The following is an 18,662-nucleotide window of genomic DNA, read 5'->3' as shown; positions in this document are numbered from 1 at the left end:
AGCCTTGTCAATGCCATGACTTGGGTTCAATCCCTGGCCCAGGAACTTTTGCATGCCTCAGGCGTGGCCAAAATAAAATGATATAAAATGAAATATAATAAAATAGAAAAGAAAAAAGAGAATAGCAGAAAAATGACAAGGGAGATCTGAAAATGACAGAACTTCCAAAAATGAAATATCTGCGAATTTAAGATTATCACGGACTAAAATGAAAAGGTCCATGAAGAGAGCGATCTGTTTTTCTTGTTTACTAATATGTCCCAAACATTGACACCAATGCTCAGGACATGGCTGGAGTGTAACAAACATTTAATTGCATGAAAACGAAAGCTGAAGTCATTTCATACCAATCAGAGTGCAAAGTTTAATGATATCAAGTGTTCGATAAGGATATACAGTAATGAAAAAGCTCAATGAAAACTGGAACAACCATTTCAAAAAAAAATTAGACAGTCCTGTGTAGCTAAACCTGGATCTACTCTCTATGACACACATTTCACATCTAGACATATATTTTTCAAATAGATCACAGTGTTTATCACCCATTTTATGATATCATTTTAGTAAGTCTAAGCAGCAGTGTTTTTCAACTGCTTTTTTTTTTTTAGCAGAAAAACATCAGAGTAGGTATCATCTAATACAAGTATATATTGTTTCTGAGAACTTTACTTTCAGGTGTGTTGGGAGTGAATTGCCATGTAAAGTACTTCATCTTACTGTGGGTCACAGTCACAAAGGTTTGAAAGCAGTGGCCAGAGAAACTCCTGCACCTAAGTATCAAAAAGACTCAGAACAGTCACAGCAACATTCTTCACAAGAGCCCAAAATTAGAAAATACATCATATTTTCTAATTTGAAAATACATCAAATTAAAATACATCAAATTGAAACTTAGTAAATACATCCTATTTCCACCTTCAAAAGAATGATACATTCTTTCTGATACATTCAGGCAGTGAAATGCTGGAAGACAGCACTGAAAATCAACGAATCAGAGCTACACATACATCACCATGGATTCAAGCAGAGACACACATGCAAGTGAAAAAAGCCAACCACAGAAGAATACCCGTGGTCTGAGGATATAGTTTACAAAGATGAAAAACAAGCAAATTTATGCCACATCCTGTTCAGGTGTAAAAATATTTCTGTTAAATCTACATGAGAGGAGTTAAAGTTTTTAAATCAATTTTAAAACAGAAGAAAAGAACCCCCCCCCCAGATTTTCATATAATGGTTACCCCTTAAGTGAGGAAAGAATGAAGAACATGTAAAATGCTTCCTCAATTTTGGTAAAATTCCATTTCTTAGTTTAGGTGGTAAATTCACAGTTGTTTTTTAGAACACTTTCTAATACATATTAACTATATGAACTTGCCATTTTTGTAGGCTAAAAACAGCCAAACACTGGCAACTTCATATGATTCCAGTAAACATTTAACACATTCTTAGAGTTGTATCAAATATTCCACTAAAAAGCAAATCCTAGAAAATATTTTTTCATAGGATATTTTTAACTGTAGTTGCTTTATTCAGGGTTCTATAATCTTAGAGAGGAGTTATGAAAATCTTAACACTTGCAGCCAAATGTATGTTAAGTTTTAAAGACAGTTTAACTTTTTACCATAGAAAACTTCAAATGTATGCTGAACTAAACAGATAATAATAAAGTTCCCATTATACACCAACCAGCTTCAACGACCAAGTTGTAGCCAAGCTTTCTCGCCCCCACCCTCACCCTACTTTCAAATGCCCCATTAAAACCGTAAAGCAAATCAGACAATATATAATTGCATTATAAATATTTTCAAAAAAGTATTTTTAATAAGCATAACATCATTATCATTCCTAAAAACATTCATTTTCAATTATTAGTCAATTTTCCAATTCTCTAAAGATAACATTTGAAAAATATGTAGATAACACTTTACCCAATAAAAAGTCAGGAAGCCACTGGCCAGAAGGCATTAACAAGTTATCAGAGAAATAACCAATATACAATGGTTACTAAAATTATGACAGGGTCTGGCAACTATACTATATTTTTGTAAGATATTAACATTTAGGGGAGGTTAAGGATATCTAGAAACTCTCTGAACCATCTTTGCATCTTTTCTAATTCAAAGAGCAGAGATTATCAGAGTAGACCAAAAAAAAAATGACTCACCTCTATGTTATCTCTAAGAAACTCATTTTAAAAATAAAAATGCATATACATTTTCTCTAAAAGACTCCAACTTCCTGTGTAATTTGCAACTACGAATCTCTTATCACCCTCTTAGGAGAAAATAACAGAATAATGTAATAACTAAGTAATGGAACTTATACGATCAACTGTAATCTTCATTAAGGATAAAAGCTTTTGGCTCATTGTAATATATTTGACTCTAACAACCTCTTGGCTTTCTTAAGAATAATATGAGTGCTTAAAAATCTAAAGTCAAATTTGTGGGTACTGTAACAAAATGTTTTTATATGGCAAGAAAAAAACTTCCTGTGATTATAAATTCTGACTACCTCAGAAGTATTTTAAAAATGACCTCTATATAGCTTAAATATGGAATTGAATATAAGCCATGTTTGCTCTATACCTCTTAAGAATGGCTGAATCTAAGTTTTAAGAATCTTCAATTCACTTCAATTTGGGGGAGTAAAATGAACCAATTAACTTGAGAAACTATTTGTTATAAACCCCTGGGTTAAAGATAAGCTTTTCTGGAGTTCCCGTCATGGTGCAGTGGTTAACGAATCCGACTAGGAACCATGAGGTTGCAGGTTCGATCCCTGCCCTTGCTCAGTGGGTTAACGATCCCGCGTTGCCGTGAGCTGTGGTGGAGGTCGCAGACTCGGCTTGGATCCCGTGTTGCTGTGGCTCTGGCGTAGGCTGGTGGCTACAGCTCCAATTCGACCCCTAGCCTGGGAACCTCCATATGCCACGGGAGCAGCCCTAGAAAAGGCAAAAAGACAAAAAAAAAAAAAAGATAAGCTTTTTTATAAAAAGCACATGACTAACTTGAAAGGAAAAGAAAATATCTCACTACAGACCAAAACAAAAAGGGAAATAAAGGCCAAAAAAAAGAAAGGTTTTTAAACAGCTGCTCTCGGAAGACTTCCCCTTGGAGCACGGGGCCTTGGGATTTTATACCCCTTCAAAGTCATGATACCTGGCCTCACACCTCTACCCTCTCCCATCTGTTTCTAACTAAGGCATCTTCCAGGGGTTACAATTCTGGAAAAAAGGTAGACTAAAACAATTCGCCTACTGACAAAGGGAGATAATACAGAATAAGGAGAAAATTAAGTTTTTTGTAACAATTTGTAACTTGTCTTTAATTGGATTTGGGGTTTAAACTTCCATTACAGAGAAGTACGGATGTTCCCCCAACAATACACATAATGTAAAAATAGTCCGAGTCCTGTGTGAGGCCTTGGGACCAGCAAAAGCAAACAAAATGCCTCTCAGAAGGCACGGATCTTCAATCTAGTCACCAGCAAAATTCCCAAAATAAAGCTTAAACAAACATTCACTCTCAGTCCAAAATCATAAAATGCACAAGGAGGAGTTCCCATCGTGGCGCAGTGGTTAACGAATCCTACTAGGAACCATGAGGTTTCGGGTTCGGTCCCTGGCCTTGTTCAGTGGGTTAACGATCCGGCGTTGCTGTGAGCTGTGGTGTAGGTTGCAGACGCGGCTCGGATCCTGCGTTGCTGTGGCTCTGGTGTAGGCCGGTGGCTGCAGCTCCGATCAGACCCCTAGCCTGGGAACCTCCATATGCCGCGGGAGCGGCCCAAGAAATAGCAACAACAACAACAACAAAAAAAAACAAAAAAAAACAAAACAAAAAAAAGTGCACAAGGAGACAAAATCACTTTGAGAAAGGATCAGCAGAAATAACAGAGAATCAGTACTCCAAGGGCTCTGGATAATAACACAGAAATTTTATAAAATACTGAAAATGACTTAAAAATTAAAAAATAATAGTAATAAAAGAATACAGATTTGAAACAGATAAGACATCTGAAGAAAGTTAGTGTAATATAGAGATGTGAGGAAATTATGCAGAATGAAGCACAAAGGGATATATTCAAAATATGAAAGGTTAAGATACAAGTAGGAAAGAATGTTAAGATCCAGTAAATTTCGAATAGGGAAGACAGAAGGGGAAAAATAGAGATCATGAAGACAGACAATATTTGAAGAGACACTTTAAAGGTTGAAAATGTTCTAGAATTTATACAAAAATTTAATGAGAAAATTATACATTGAGGAACTGAATTTCAGAAACTAAATTCCAAAATTTTATAAGCAACTCACATGATTGAATCTTCTTGTGAAGGCAACTGCATTTGGTGCAGAACTGTATTTTTCTTTTTTATTCCACCCACAACTGGAAAGTTCCTGAAAAATTAAGTTGAAAATTGAATATAAATTCATGAAATAGTCCAGTTTTCTTGTTATATTAAGGGTTTCAAAGTACTAAAGAGAGTGGTGTCCTTTCACAACAAATCTAACAGCACAACCATTCAGTTAAACCATAAAAGCAAATTTCCTTACAATATGAGAGGGCAAAATTACTTGTCTATAAGAACAGAGATAATTGGAGTTCCCGTTGTAGTGCAGCGGTTAATGAATCTGACTAGGAACCATGAGGTTGCAGATTCGATCCCTGGCCTCGCTCAGTGGGTTAAAGATCCGGCGTTGCCGTGAGCTGTGGTGTAGGTTGCAGACGTGGCTCGGATCCTGTGTTGCTGTGGCTCTGGTATAGGCCGGCGGCTGCAGCTCCAATTGGACCCCTAGCCTGGGAACCTCCATGTGCCGTGGGAGTGGCCCTAGAAAAGGCAAACACACACACACACACACACACACACACAAAGAACAGAGATAATTAAACTCCATATGCAGATTGATGGATTCTACTCTGAAGACATTCGAATCTCAAGAGGAAAGATCTATAAATAATGAACGCTGAGCATCCCACAACCTTTAGGGAAGTCTGCTAGCTGCCAAGCCCCAGTTAGAGCTTCCAATGACTTCACTCTGGGAGGACAGCCAATGACCCCAGGTGTCTGAAGAAACCTCTAATAAAGGGGTTCTTGATATTCCACAGGGTCCGTCAATAGAATTTTGCAAAAGGCTCATGAACTCAAACGGAAAAAAACACCTAAAGTTTGGTTTTACACTAACTTCTAAATGAAATGACATTCCTGTTACTCTTACATGCAGGCTACATTTTATACAACATGTGGCCATATATTTGACTTTGCTGCCAACAGAAATCAGACATTTTCATATCACATCACAGTTGGTACAGATATCTCAAAAACAGCATTTATACTCATCATCACTTCTAGGTCTTATTATGTTAATAAAAAGGCACATATTTTGCCATAGAATGGTTTTTAAAAATACTTTGGTTAAGTGTATTTTGTTTTATTTATTTATTTTGCTTTTTTAGTGGTTACCAAGTCTACAATGCAACTCTAAAACTGGTCTGGCTAAAATCTGACTAACATTATGATGATATGTACACATCTTACCATGCTTTGCTATAAAATAACTCACCCATTTAATGGTTAGTACATCTTATACTATACTTTTTTGGGGGGGTCTTTTTAGGGCCCCATCCACAGCAGATGGAAGTTCCCAGGCTAGGGGTCTAATCGAAGCTACAGCTGCCAGCCTACACCACAGCCACAGCAACTGGGGATCCCAGCCACTTCTGCAACCTACACTACAGCTCACGGCAATGAGGGATCCTTAACCCACTGAGCAAGGCCAGGGATCTAACCCATATCCTCATGGATACTAGTTGGGTTCAATGAGCCAATGGGAACTCCAGTATGTATGTTTTAATAGAACTGATTTGATTTTAAAGAAGGGTTCAATTTCACAAACTTCTGTTTGTCAAAGGAGTTCAAGTTTCCAAATGGGTTAAGAACTCTGCTGTAATACAACAAACACCACGACAAAGTGACAGAATCCTCAGGAAAAAAAGACAAAGAACTCCGAGGAAATTGAGTTAGGGAAGAGAACAAAAGAAAATAGAAAAAAACAAAACCATATAATTATTACTCTTGGATAGATAAGGATAGGCAGCGCTTCCATTAAGCGGCAAAAACAGGAGGATATAAATAAGAAATATTCAGAGAACAAAACAGAAATTCTGCAAACAAAAATGTAATAGGAGTTCCCATGGTGGCGCAGCGGAAACGAATCCAACTAGGAACCATGAGGTTGCAGGTTTGATCCCTGGCCTCCCCGGTGGGTTAAGGATCTGGCGTTGCCGTGAGCTATGGTGTAGGTCACAGATGCAGCTCGGATCTTGTGTTGCTGTGGTTGTGGCATAGGCTGGCAGCTGTAACTCTGATTTGACCCCTAGCTTGGGAACCTCCATGTGCCCTAAAAAGAAAAAAAAAAAAAGTAATAAAAGAGTTGTGAGAGGAAGGTGATAAAATCCTTTAAACTATAAGCTAAAATTAGGAGCAAAATGCTATTAACTGGAAGAGTCCATAATAGTTAACTTCTGAATTTTAAGAGAATACAGAGTAAGTAAAGGAAAGTAACTTATCAGGAAAAAAAAAAAAAGCTAATTCAAGAAAATGCCTCCAGAACTTAAAGAACAAGAAAAGACCTGTCTAAAGCCCATTATAGTAGATTAAAAAACAACCAACCAAAAAAGACTCAAAATCAAGACCTACCATCGAAAAAATGGTAGCACACCAGAGAAAAATCATAAAATCAGTTCAAAAACAAAACGAAAACAGATTACATATACCAAAAAAGGGATTAGGGTCAGATATCTCAATAGCAACCCTAGATGTTAAAAGACAACGAAAACGATGCCTTTGAAATCCTAGAATTCAATACCCAACAAAAATATCAATTAAGTATGAAAGTATACCATGACATTTCAGACACGAAAGTCCTAGGGTCTCAGAGAATAAAGTACCCAGAAGTATGAAAGTGCCTAGGTTTCTGGCTTGAGCAACTGAAATGGGAATACTGAAGAAAGAGATGACAATTATCACTTTAACACAGTAGATAAACAGCAAATGCGCTGAAGATATGAGTTCCTTTTTTTAAACCTAAAATTAAATTGCAACTTCCAAATTCGAAATTACTGAAGGAAAAAAATAAAACGACAGAAGCAATTCTACAGTTAAAAAAAAAAATTAGTACTTGGTACTTAGCCTAGATATATGCTCATTTTGTATTATCTCCCTGTATAGACAGAAAATATTTAGGGGTAAATATGATATTAACATAAAAATGACATATGATAACTATATTAAAAACATCAAACTGCTAGAAAATATGTTTATTCTTTCTAAAAAAATCACAGCAATTTATACAACTATATAAAGATGCCATACTTTAGGACAAGATTCCTAGGATTCAATCCATCCGCTCTGAATTTGTTTTTAACTTAATTTCCAAATTTATCACTAAATAATGAACATCCTTGCACCTTTTCTGACATTTCTGACCATTTCCTAAAAACAGAGTCCTGGAGGTGAAATCCCTAGGTTAAAGAGGAGGAGCCTTTTCAAGGCTTTCATACCCATCAAACCGCCCTTCTGAAATGCTCATTTATACTACCACTACTGAGTGTCGGTTTCACAAGAGTCCTCTTCAAAACTAGGTATATTTAATTCCCTTTCTAAATATTATACTTTAATTTCCCCAACTGTAAGAGGAATTATGGTTGTTAAGTATGTGTTAAAAGAGAGAAAATGGGGGGTGAAGAGCCGTCAATCACCTATAAACCCACCACCTGAATAAACCTATGTAAACATCTTCCCAATCCTCTTTATGTGCATTTGCGGGGCTGGCTTTTGTTTATTTAAAGTAGCCAATACATTTGCCCTTTTCTGGATAATCTAATCTCCTAATTTTGTGCTTAAAAAGTCCTTTCTCCCTGAGAACAGATGCCTTAACAGTAGCAATAAAAACAATAGTTAACACTAATACAGAGCTCACTACCTACCAGGCAGCATTCTAAGTGCTTTATACCTATCAATTCATTTGATCCTACTTTGTCATTATGATTTATTATGATAAATAAGGAAGCAAGACAAAGGTATTAGCGAATTATGAATTTTTTACATTAAAAAATTAATGCTATTCTGACTCCTCAAACAAGAAATGCTAAGAGGTTCTGAGATATTCAGCCAATTCTTGGAACCATTTCAACACCATTAAGTTGGTGAAAAAATACTTTTCCCTTTTAAGAAAACTCTGACGCAGAGACTAAAGGAAGACAAGGGGTAAATGACCTGCAGTCACATTACTTGGGAGCAAAATAAATTCCACTGAGCCCTCCATCCTAAAGAAATCTGTAATTAAAAAAATATGAAGAAACAAGCAGGTTTTAACAAAACTTCTTAGGATGGTACTGCTTCACAAAATATTTCCCCTTTGAAACCATGTTACAGTACTAGCCCATCTAAAACAACAAAACAGGGCTATAAAGAGAGAGACCACATTAGTGGCTGCCAGTTAAGGACGGTGGGGATTGGGGTGGGGGGGAGTAGGAGTAGGATGGGTGTGACTGTAAGCAGGGAGCGAAAGGGAGAGAGGGCGAGATCCTTGCGGTGATGGAATAGTTCCGAGTCTTTTTTTTTTCTTTTGGAATAGTTCTGTATCTTAATGGAGGTGGCAGTTAGACAAACCTACACATACGATAAAATGTGACAGAACTGTGCAGACATGCATTGTTCCTATACGCATTTCCTGGTTTTAATTCTGTGCTGTACTGATGTGAGAGGTAACTTCCAAGGAAAACTTCTAGGTGAAGGCTAAATGGGATCTCTCTGTACTAGTTTTGCCACTTCCTATGAATCTACAATTATCCCTGTACTATTTTTTTTTTTGCAATTTTTTGCAATTTCCTGTGAATCTGTAATTACCTCAAAGTAAAAAGTTTAAAACAGGGAGATCCCCTCTGGCTCAGTGGTTAACAAATCCAACTAGGAGCCATGATGTTGCAGGTTCAATCCCTGGCCTTGCTCGGTGGGTTAAGAATCTGGTGTTGCCGTGAGCTGTGTGTAGGTCACAGATGCAGGTCGGATCTCGCGTTGCTGTGGCTCTGGTATAGGCCAGCAGCAACACCTCTGATTAGACCCCTAGCCTGGGAACCTCCATATGCTGCAGGTTCGGCCCTAGAAAAGGCAAAAAGACCGAAAAAATAATAATAATAATAATAATAAAATAAAATAAATTAAAACCACAACAACAAAAAAATCATTTAATGGATTACAGAGTGGACGTGGCACTGGGGCTCCAGGAACTCCACTACTTACTTAAACTCTGATGTGCATTTATGGTTAGCTGGCCTTAAAGGAATTCTGTCCTGCCCCACCTCTATCTCTCAACAACTGTTAAATATCTGTGTGAGAAAGAAAGTGCTTTTCCCCTTGGCTCTGTCTCTTTTTGTCTCAGACCCTAGAATCTTTCTCCAAGTGACTTTACACAATCTAAAAAAAAAATTCTCCCACCAGTGTCACCTCATACTGACAGCTTGCAGCCAGGTGAAGTTACTCTATATACTAAATCATTTCCCATGAACATCAGAAAGTTAAACTTAGTGACTTCAAAAGATGTTTTTTTGGGTCTGACTTATGGACAGAACTGATTCAGGTTGAGTACTATGTAAATAAACCTCCATTTTAGCAAAAGCTAAATGCAATCGAGCAGCCTTGATACCTCTTAAAATTTGTTCAAAAGGATTCAATTTGTGATTTTAGAATCAGGCAGTGAATCTTTTAATAGTAACTCCCATGTACAAAGGCAATTTCTTAATGGTCACTAAAAGTGTATTTGAAAGAATATTCATAGACTCATTTTGAGCCATGGAACTGAGATTATTTTGGAAACACACGGGAAGGCAAACACCACAAGTGATGACCACCTACCCTATGAAAGAAATACTGAATTTCACAGGAGCCACAGCTTCTCTTATGTCCTGTAGGTCTGTTCTGTAAAGTCAAATTCTTGGTCTAAATCTCATCTTGTAGGTTCCAACACTCTTAAAAGGACTGCTCTAAGGGTGATGTTGTAGGGATACCTATAGACAGAAGAAGAGAAAAGGCCAATATAGACCAGCATGTAGACAGAGACTGAGGGAAGCAAGAAAACCCGATGGAATCTGTGAGAGACAGTGCGGGAGAGGGGCTCCTCACAATGAGACGATTATTCCTGCTGACTATTCTTAGGCTCAAAAGCTAGAAGCTTTAGAGGGACACAGTATACCCAGGAGCATTCAGCTGATACAGCTATTTAGAAAGAAGTGTCAGCCACAGATGAAGCGGTCACAGTGATTCCTATATTCTTAATCAAGAGAGGAAGCTTTGAAACTATAAAACTGCAATGTAATACGTCAAATCAAAAAATATCATTTCACCTTTCTTTCTTTCTTTTTTTTTTGTCTTTTTGCTATTTCTTTGGGCCGCTCCCGTGACATATGGAGGTTCCCAGGCTAGGGGTCCAATAGGAGCTGCAGCCACCGGCCTACGCCAGAGCCACAGCAATGCAGGATCCGAGCCACGTCTGCAACCTACACCACAGCTCACAGCAACGCCGGATCGTTAACCCACTGAGCAAGGGCAGGGACCGAACCCGCAACCTCATGGTTCCTAGTCGGATTCGTTAACCACTGCGCCACGATGGGAACTCCTCATTTCACTTTTCTAATGTTCTTCTCTCCTCCCCATTCTCCCGGCTTCCAATACCTTAAGGCTGCCTCACAGTGAGGTCAGAGATAAAGGCAGGAGCTGTCTTCTGCTCCTACTGATGCTGTGAGACACCTCCCCTTCTAATCAACAGTTTTCTTCTCTACCTTCTCTAGTTCTAATCGAGGCCCGACCTTACTATCTGTTAAGAAAGTTCACGGTGAGGAACAGCAATAACATGAACTGACAGAAGAGCTCCTGCTTCTAACAGAACAGCGAGCATTTTCTAGTCCACCAGAAAAGTCACGTCGTCGGCGCTTTCTTCAAACCTCCCTCTATATTCACGGATTATTTACATTTTAATTCTAATGAAAATCACAACTGTCATTAAAACAAATGCAGAATTAGGATATTCCTGATGTTGGAACTTTGGATGCTGCCAAGATTATAATCTCTGCTTACACAAGAAAGTTTGCGCAGAGAAAGCTCCTTCTACGCCTCGTCAGAAATACCTCAATTTTAAGTTTTTCAAAAATGTTTCAACAAGATTCAGAATTACCTATTATTGACTTTCCCTATTGAACCCAAATTCTTCTTCAATCTCTAGTATACTCCACTTTGCATTTAATGTGTTTATTATATAATCTAAATGCTATATTGACCTATCAGAACAAACAATAAAGTGTGGAACTTTTCTTGTTTAAATGTAGTACACAGCAGGACTTTCAGTCAGAGCCTGTTACTTTATATACGCTCGGGAACCTCATAAGAGAGGCAATGACTACAGGACAGATTTCAAGCTAGTTCACGCCTTACTGAAGACTCAACCAAAAGCACCAGAGAATCACTCCTGCAGAGAAAACCTGGTTGCCAGAGAGCTGTCATAATTCATCCTGTTTTGCATAATATATTCACTCTGAAGAGAAACCCCACTGGTGTAATGAACACGGCAATGCTTTCAGAGGAAACACAAGCTTGATTGAGCATCATCGATTTTATAGTTGAAAGAAAAAATCCTATGAATGTAATAAACATGAGAAAACCTTCAGAACACAGTCACTGCTTCCTCAACATGAAAGAATTCACACTGAAGGGAAGCCCTATACCTGTGTAAGAGCCTCCTAAAAGAAAAGAAAAATAAAACCCTCACAATCGAAGAGAAATCATACTGGGGACAGCTACGTATGTAAGAAATGTGGGAAAATGCCAACAAGAGTTGAGCTTCAACTAAACACCAGAAAATTCACAGTAGAAGTCAATGAATATTTTCTCCTATCATATTCTATCCAAAATGGACAGAACACTGTAAATCAACGATACTTATTAAAAAGAAGAAGAAGAAAAGAAATCAGCGAGGCTACAAAACTCTTATGGTAAACTTCTGCTCTTAGTGAACACTCAAGAATTTATACCAAGGAAGAAAAATGTTCTGAACTGGGGAGGAGGAGGATGGGTAACTTTAGCAGCTTCCATAGAAATAATGTTACTTTATAAATTTACATTCTCCTACTGGGTAACAGACTTTTGCAAAAATGACTCCAAATATGATAAACAATGGGAGATGCTCTGCCTGCAGGCTATACAGTGTAAAGCCTAGGAATGGTGGCTTATCAAACTCAAATACTGAGCGAGTATCAGTCCAAGCACTGCAGCTATATCTGTAAACAGAGCAGACAAGTTTCTGCCCTTGTGGAATTTATGTTCTAGTGAGACCCCCCTAATCTCTAAGAATTTGATTTATGACCACTCCCAACACTTATCACCTCAAGACCCTTGCAATTTGGGTCAAAATCCTATTTTTCACTGATGGAGAGCTCTACTTAACTGAAGCTCTCACTCTCAAGTCACCACTAAAAATTATTCTGAGACAGACTGGGACCTGGGACCCTTTGCGGCAGTAGCAGCAATGCTTACACCTAGACACACATCTCCTCGAGCCACAAAATACAAAGAAACTACAAGGGACTAAAAATAACTCCGGACATGCACAGGTGGGGCAAGTTATGGGCAAAAACATACAAAAAAATCTAAAAACCCAACAGCCCCTTCTGAAGGGCTGAGAGTAAAAGCAGGATGTTGGAAGAAAAAGCAGAGCACTGCATGACCCCTGGCACACCACCACCAAATCTCAGTGCAGCTACCAACCCGTCTCCTTCCTTGTAGTCACTATAAACACCCTCGTGTTGTCCTTCCTATTTCCATCACTAAGAAATGGCTACATATCGAGAGGAGGGGAAAAGAGTGAACAGGCCTGGTTTTGCGGAAGAGGCATCACTAATCCACAGAAGCTTCCAATTTCGGCCATGCTGTTCAGGCCAGTGGGCAAGGGAGGATTCTTAGGATTTTTGTAGCACCAGCTATGGAACATCAGGGCAACGTGGATGACAAGCGATCCATCAGTGTAAATAGACAAATGATGGAGCTGAGACCTGGCTCAGGCCCAACAACCATGTTCAGCCACCAAAGAATGTTCACATGTCTAGAGCCACCGAGCTGCAGCGCTGTAAAAAAGTGTGCTCTTTTCATCAATAGGCTTCAGAGTTGAGAGGGAAGAGGAAGGAGAGAAAAGTTATTTAGGAAGTAAAACCAGTCAGAGATACTGAAGAACAGAGCAGAGGAAAGAGGATGAAGGGAGAAGAGGAAAGAATGAGTCGAAGGTTTCTGACTCGTATTAGAAATGGAGAGATTGTGCAGATCACTCACACGGGGAACCTTAAAAAATAAAATCAGAGGTAGCATTTTTTTCTGTTATATTTCTATTAAGTAGTTTGTAAAATTACTGGTGAACTTTCCTTTACCATTAAATTCTTTTCATTGGTAAACATGTTTCCCCATTCTTCTCCACCATAAAAACAAAAAAACAAGAAACAAAGTGCCAAAACCTGATATTCTGTCTTCCTTCAATCTGAGGCCACTTCAAGTGTGACACAAGGTTGGAGGCAAACCAGACTTAGCATTATGTTTGATTCCGATCTGCTTATTGAAAGACATGATTTAGTTGGCCAGTATTTTACTGATGACTTTGGAACATCCCTGGATAGTGAAAAATAATTTTTGACATCTCAAAGATCAGGCTGGTAGTTTCCAGAGAAATAAAAGGCTTGGAAGTTTTCTTTCTTCCCTGAGCAATTCTGAGGTAGACAGTGTCACAGACATGTAGATAAGCAGCTTTATTTGGAGCAAACAACTGCACTTCTTACCGCTGCCCCTTTCTTCCTGCAAGTCAAGAACGAGTTTTAGGGACAAAAGTTTAGATCAATTCTGCTCGACGTGAAGGACTCGGGGATACAGAATCCCACAAACCGGTACACATTATAGGGTTCTACTTCGGCAACTGAACTAACGGGAGCTATATATTTTAATAACTCTTAGTAAGTAAGAGAGTTCCTCTAACGGAGTTCCCACTGTGGTGCAGTGGGTGAGGAATCCGACTATAACAGCTCCGGTTGCCGCAGAGGTGCAGGCTCAACCCCTGGCCAGCACAGTGGGTTAAAGGATCTGGCGTTGCCACAGGTGTGGTGTAGGTCACAGCTGTGGCTTGAATGTAATCCAAGCCTGGGAACTTTCATATGCCTTAGGTATGGCCATAAATTTAAAAATAAAGAAACTGCCTCTATTATAGAAAACTGAGTGAGGCCTCTGTGGTTCAATCACCAATTTGCAAGTAAAATCACTACACTGCATCTATATTCTTCAAAGCTCAAGTTTCGTACATATTTTATTTCAAAAAATGTGAATAAATCATCACCTGAAACTAAGTTACATGTGGACATATATGCATGAGTTTTGATTCAGACCGTTTTGGTACAACTGTACTAAAAATCTTTTATTTTCTTATTTTTTGCTGAGTAGTATCCAATTGTATGAATATATCACTTTCTTTCTTTTTTTTTGGTCATTTTTAGGGCCACACCCGTGGCACATGGAGGTTCCCAAGCTAGGGGTCTAATTGGAGATATAGCCATCAGCCTACACTGGAGTCACAGCAACGAGGGATCCGAGCCTCTTTCTCCTTGGCTGTCCAAGGCCAAACTCAGGCCAGAGGAACAGATTTTGAGTGAAGAGCCTTCCTCCACGGGCTACGCTGCACAGGTCCATTCTAAATAACTGGCAGCCCCAGGGGTCAAGAACACAATACCGATAATTTTCCATCTTCAGAGACTATCCATTAAATGCTTCTGGGGGTCAGGTCAAAAATCTTGCCGTCACCTTTGACCCCTCTCATACATACAGTGCCTGACAACTCCTCGCCAGCTCTTCCCCCTTCCCGCCCTAAACCAAGTCACCGGCACCTGGTCTCCTCAATTCAGTCCTTGGTACCATCTCCTCCCCACCCCATGCTTGCTTCCCCACATACCCTGGTCGATAGTCAAAAAGAGCAACATAAAACCCAAGTCAGAAAATGTCCCTCGTCCGCTCAGAACCCACCAAGAGCTTCCGGTCTCACTCAGAGGAGTGGTTTTCAAGGCCCCGTGCCGTCCAGGCCTCACTCTACCTCTCTCACCTTTTATCATACACCTGCACTCACAGCGTCTCACCCGCCTTTGCCCTGGGCTTCACGGCTCACTCCAGGCATCCTTTTCCTTATGAAGTAAGTGTAATAAATGGCTTACAATGGGTAGAGGCATCATAAAACTTAGTCTCCTTCCAGATAACCATGGAATCTAAATTTATAGGATGAGAAAACCACCTGTGCTTAGTGGGAACCATAAGCTCTGAGATGCCAGAATTGATGTGCATCAGTCCCTCTTTGATAGCCAGTTCTGAATCGGTACCTGTTCTCCAGAAAGCCTAGAGATTTGCTTCCAAATTAAAGATATATACGGTATATCTACAGTACGTAATTATAATAATGTAATAAAGAATTTAAAAAATTAAAAATAAAGGACGTTTGATACCTTGGGTGCAAAAAAGTCTTTTAAAGTGTTTCTTCTTGATTCTCTCATCTCTAAAATGTCAACACACAGTTGTATTATAAAGTCATAAAATAAAGGTGTAAGGAAAAGTATTCGAGGCCATTGTAGTCTTGTAAATAGTACGTGTACAATATATTTTGTTCCTGAAAGAACTAAGAAAGAATTTTATGGTATTAAATATCGGTGCTCTTCTCTCTGCCTGGAACGCGCGTCCCCCCCACCCCTGTATGGCTTGCTCTCATCTCCCTCGGGTCCTTCGCAGAAGCCTTTCTGACCTTCCTGACTACAATCACACCCCCACTGCCCTCGCTTCCTTACCTCTTCTAGATGTTTGATGTTTTTCCTGACACACTACTAGTTCACCTCACTCAACTGTAAGACCCACGAGGGCAGGAACTGTGGTCTGTGTGTACACTGCTGTAAATCAGTGCCGGGCACAGAAGAGACACTCAGTAAATACTTGCTGAACCACAACATACACATGTAACATTGCAACTGACAAGTCCAATGAAGAACTAGAAAGTGCTGGGGGAGTCTGCAGGAAGACAAGAAAAGCTCACCTGAGAAAGTTAGACTTGATCTGAGAAGTGAAGGATGAGCAGGAGTTAACTAGGATGTGCAAAGGCTCAGTGGTGAGAGGGGCTAAACGGCCACTGTAGCTGGATCAGAAAGAGGTGGAAAAGGTGTAGGATGAGGGTGGCGTAGGCAGGAAGAGGCAAAACTCTGAGAGATTTGGAAATAATGTTAGGATAGTCTGTCTTTATCTTCAGAGCAATGGGAGCCACTGAGGCACTGTAAGCGGAGGGATCCCATGAGCAGATCTGCATGTTGAAGAGACTATCCTGGCTGTTAGATAAAGATGAATTTAGAAGGGCTGAGGTAGATATGGACAGATCTGGAAAGAGGGCACTGCAGCAATTCAGCTGAGTTACCACGGTGCCTTGGTTTGGGGTGTTGAGAAAAGATAATGAATAAATAAGATACTTAGGTTAAAAAAAAACCAGTGGGATTGGTGTCAAATTAGATCAGGAGTGGGGTTAAGGGAATTTTAAGGCTCACTTCTACAAAGTTAACCAAGCACCGTTCATGTCCCAGGGAAATAAATAATTCCTACTGACTTGAGGTCTATGTCCCTAAGTGGTCACTGTCAAGATCTTCAACGTCCAAGCCCCCACCACAAACGGCTACTGAGCACTGGCACTGCGGCAACTGCAAACAAAGATGTGCTACAGCGCAGACGGAATGTCAGAGTCTTAGTACGGAAAAAAGAAAGCAAACTATCTCAATGTTTATACTGATTTCGAGCTGCAGGGGTACTATTCTGGATATAGTAGATTAAATATAATTCTTAAAATTAACTTTACTTATTTCTTTTGACTTTGTAAAAAGTTCGTCCAAGGACAAGGCTTCATTTCAGGGCCAAAAATGTAATTTTTATACAGAATTTCATTTGCTTTGTTTTGTTCAGGGATGTGAGGAAATGAGTATTTCAGTTTTTATCATTGAAATACAAAAGCCATTTTCTGTCTGTGCCTTCCTTATAAACTAGATTGTTCCTCTTCTTCTGCAGCTAATCTAATGGTTCTACTGAGTGCTCCCCATGGTAAGGGGGGTGGGTAAGAGAAACATGGAACTGTGGAAATGACAAAACTCAGAGATAATTCAGGCGCACCCTCTCTTTTTTAAGTGACAAACTTGAGATGTTCAGACACTGAGTAATTTACTTGAAAAACACAGGACTAATACTGTCCACACCACTGAAGACAAAAGATATTTTCTCTAACACATATGTTATAGTCAACTTGAAAATACTACAACAAATATACTATACTTTGTTCTCAAAAGAACTGAAAAAAAAAATCCGTATTAGAGTACTGAATATCAGTATTCTCAACAGCTTAGTTTTAGGATACAAAATCATTATTTATATTTTTACCCAGTAAGAGTGGAGAAAGCATCGGTTTTTAGAGTCTGAAGGCCAGTTCCAACACTTAGCTGTGTTTTAGGGACAACTGTCATTCTGTTTTCTCATCAATCAAACTGATACTGTCATACTCAGGGTGTGATAACGACAGGCACATTACACACACATACACATGCAGTGTAACAAACGGCTTGCAGTGGGTAGATGCATAAGAAAACATTAGACTCCTTTAAAAAAAAAAACAAAAAAAAGCCTTTCCTGATTCTCTCTCTTTTCTCCATAATGTCAACACAAAGTCATAAAGTCATAAAATGAAGGTACAAGGGAAAAGATTACGGACCTAAGTGGCGAAACCCAGCAGTTTATTCCCATTCTTCTATTCAAAAGCTTCGAAACTTGAGTAAGTCATTCAACTTAAGTCTATTCTCCCTTCGGTAAAGTGATGATCCAAATCAACCGAAATGATTCAACAGTCCTCTCTCTGACTCAACAGTGTGTAGCTGTGAGTGCCACATGAGTTTCTGAGGCCTGAATAATATATAGACAATCTGCATCAAAAGCTTCAAACATTTAAAAATATAATTTGCCATTTCCAAAACTTAATTTGGGGTGCTATAATTCACCATTTTGTATACTTTAAAGAAAAGTTCTTAAAACTACTCACATCTGGTTGAATGGCTTTAAATACTGGAACATCCATTAGTGTTATCTGACCCTGAAATAAAAAGGGAAAAAAAATTACGCTTCTTAAATAAATGTGACATATATTTAAAATTATATTCTGTACTGAAATCTATTGAGTACTGAAATCTTTACTAGAAAAAAAAAGTCTCAGTTTTATAAGGGCTTATGAAAATTTAGCCCTTATACCATTAAATATAACTATTCTTAATTATCTCACGCCTATTCACAATTTCTTGTGAGATAAATGAGGTAAAGTTAGAAAATAAAATTTTTTTAGGAGTTCCCGTCATGGTGCAGTGGATAATGAATCTGACTAGGAACCATGAGGTTGCCAGTTCGATCCCTGGCCTCGCTCAGTGGGTTAAGGCTCTGGCGTTGCCGTGAGCTGTGGTGTAGGTCACAGACGCGGCTCGGATCCCGCATTGCTGTGGCTCTGGCATAGGCTGGCAGCTGCAGCTCCAATTCGA

General features: G+C 39.0%; 1 protein-coding gene across 5 annotated transcripts in view; it reads right to left on the bottom strand.

Annotated features, from left to right (window-relative positions):
• The window catches only part of RALGPS2 (Ral GEF with PH domain and SH3 binding motif 2), a 175,631-nt gene that overhangs the window by 92,686 nt on the left and 64,283 nt on the right, over positions 1-18,662 (bottom strand). For all 5 annotated transcript variants that reach the window (XM_047753072.1, XM_047753068.1, XM_047753070.1 and 2 more), the window contains exons 4-5: positions 18,176-18,226; positions 4,316-4,399 (exon numbers count right to left, since the gene is read on the bottom strand). In XM_047753072.1, the coding sequence (XP_047609028.1) occupies positions 4,316-4,399; positions 18,176-18,226 (135 nt within the window). The remainder of the gene's footprint in view (positions 1-4,315; positions 4,400-18,175; positions 18,227-18,662) is intronic.

This window comes from Phacochoerus africanus, chromosome 11 (assembly GCF_016906955.1).
Source record: "Phacochoerus africanus isolate WHEZ1 chromosome 11, ROS_Pafr_v1, whole genome shotgun sequence".
NCBI classification, from domain to species: Eukaryota; Metazoa; Chordata; class Mammalia; order Artiodactyla; family Suidae; genus Phacochoerus; species Phacochoerus africanus.
Note: the sequence above shows the minus strand (reverse complement) of the source record. Positions and strands in the feature narration are given on the sequence as shown.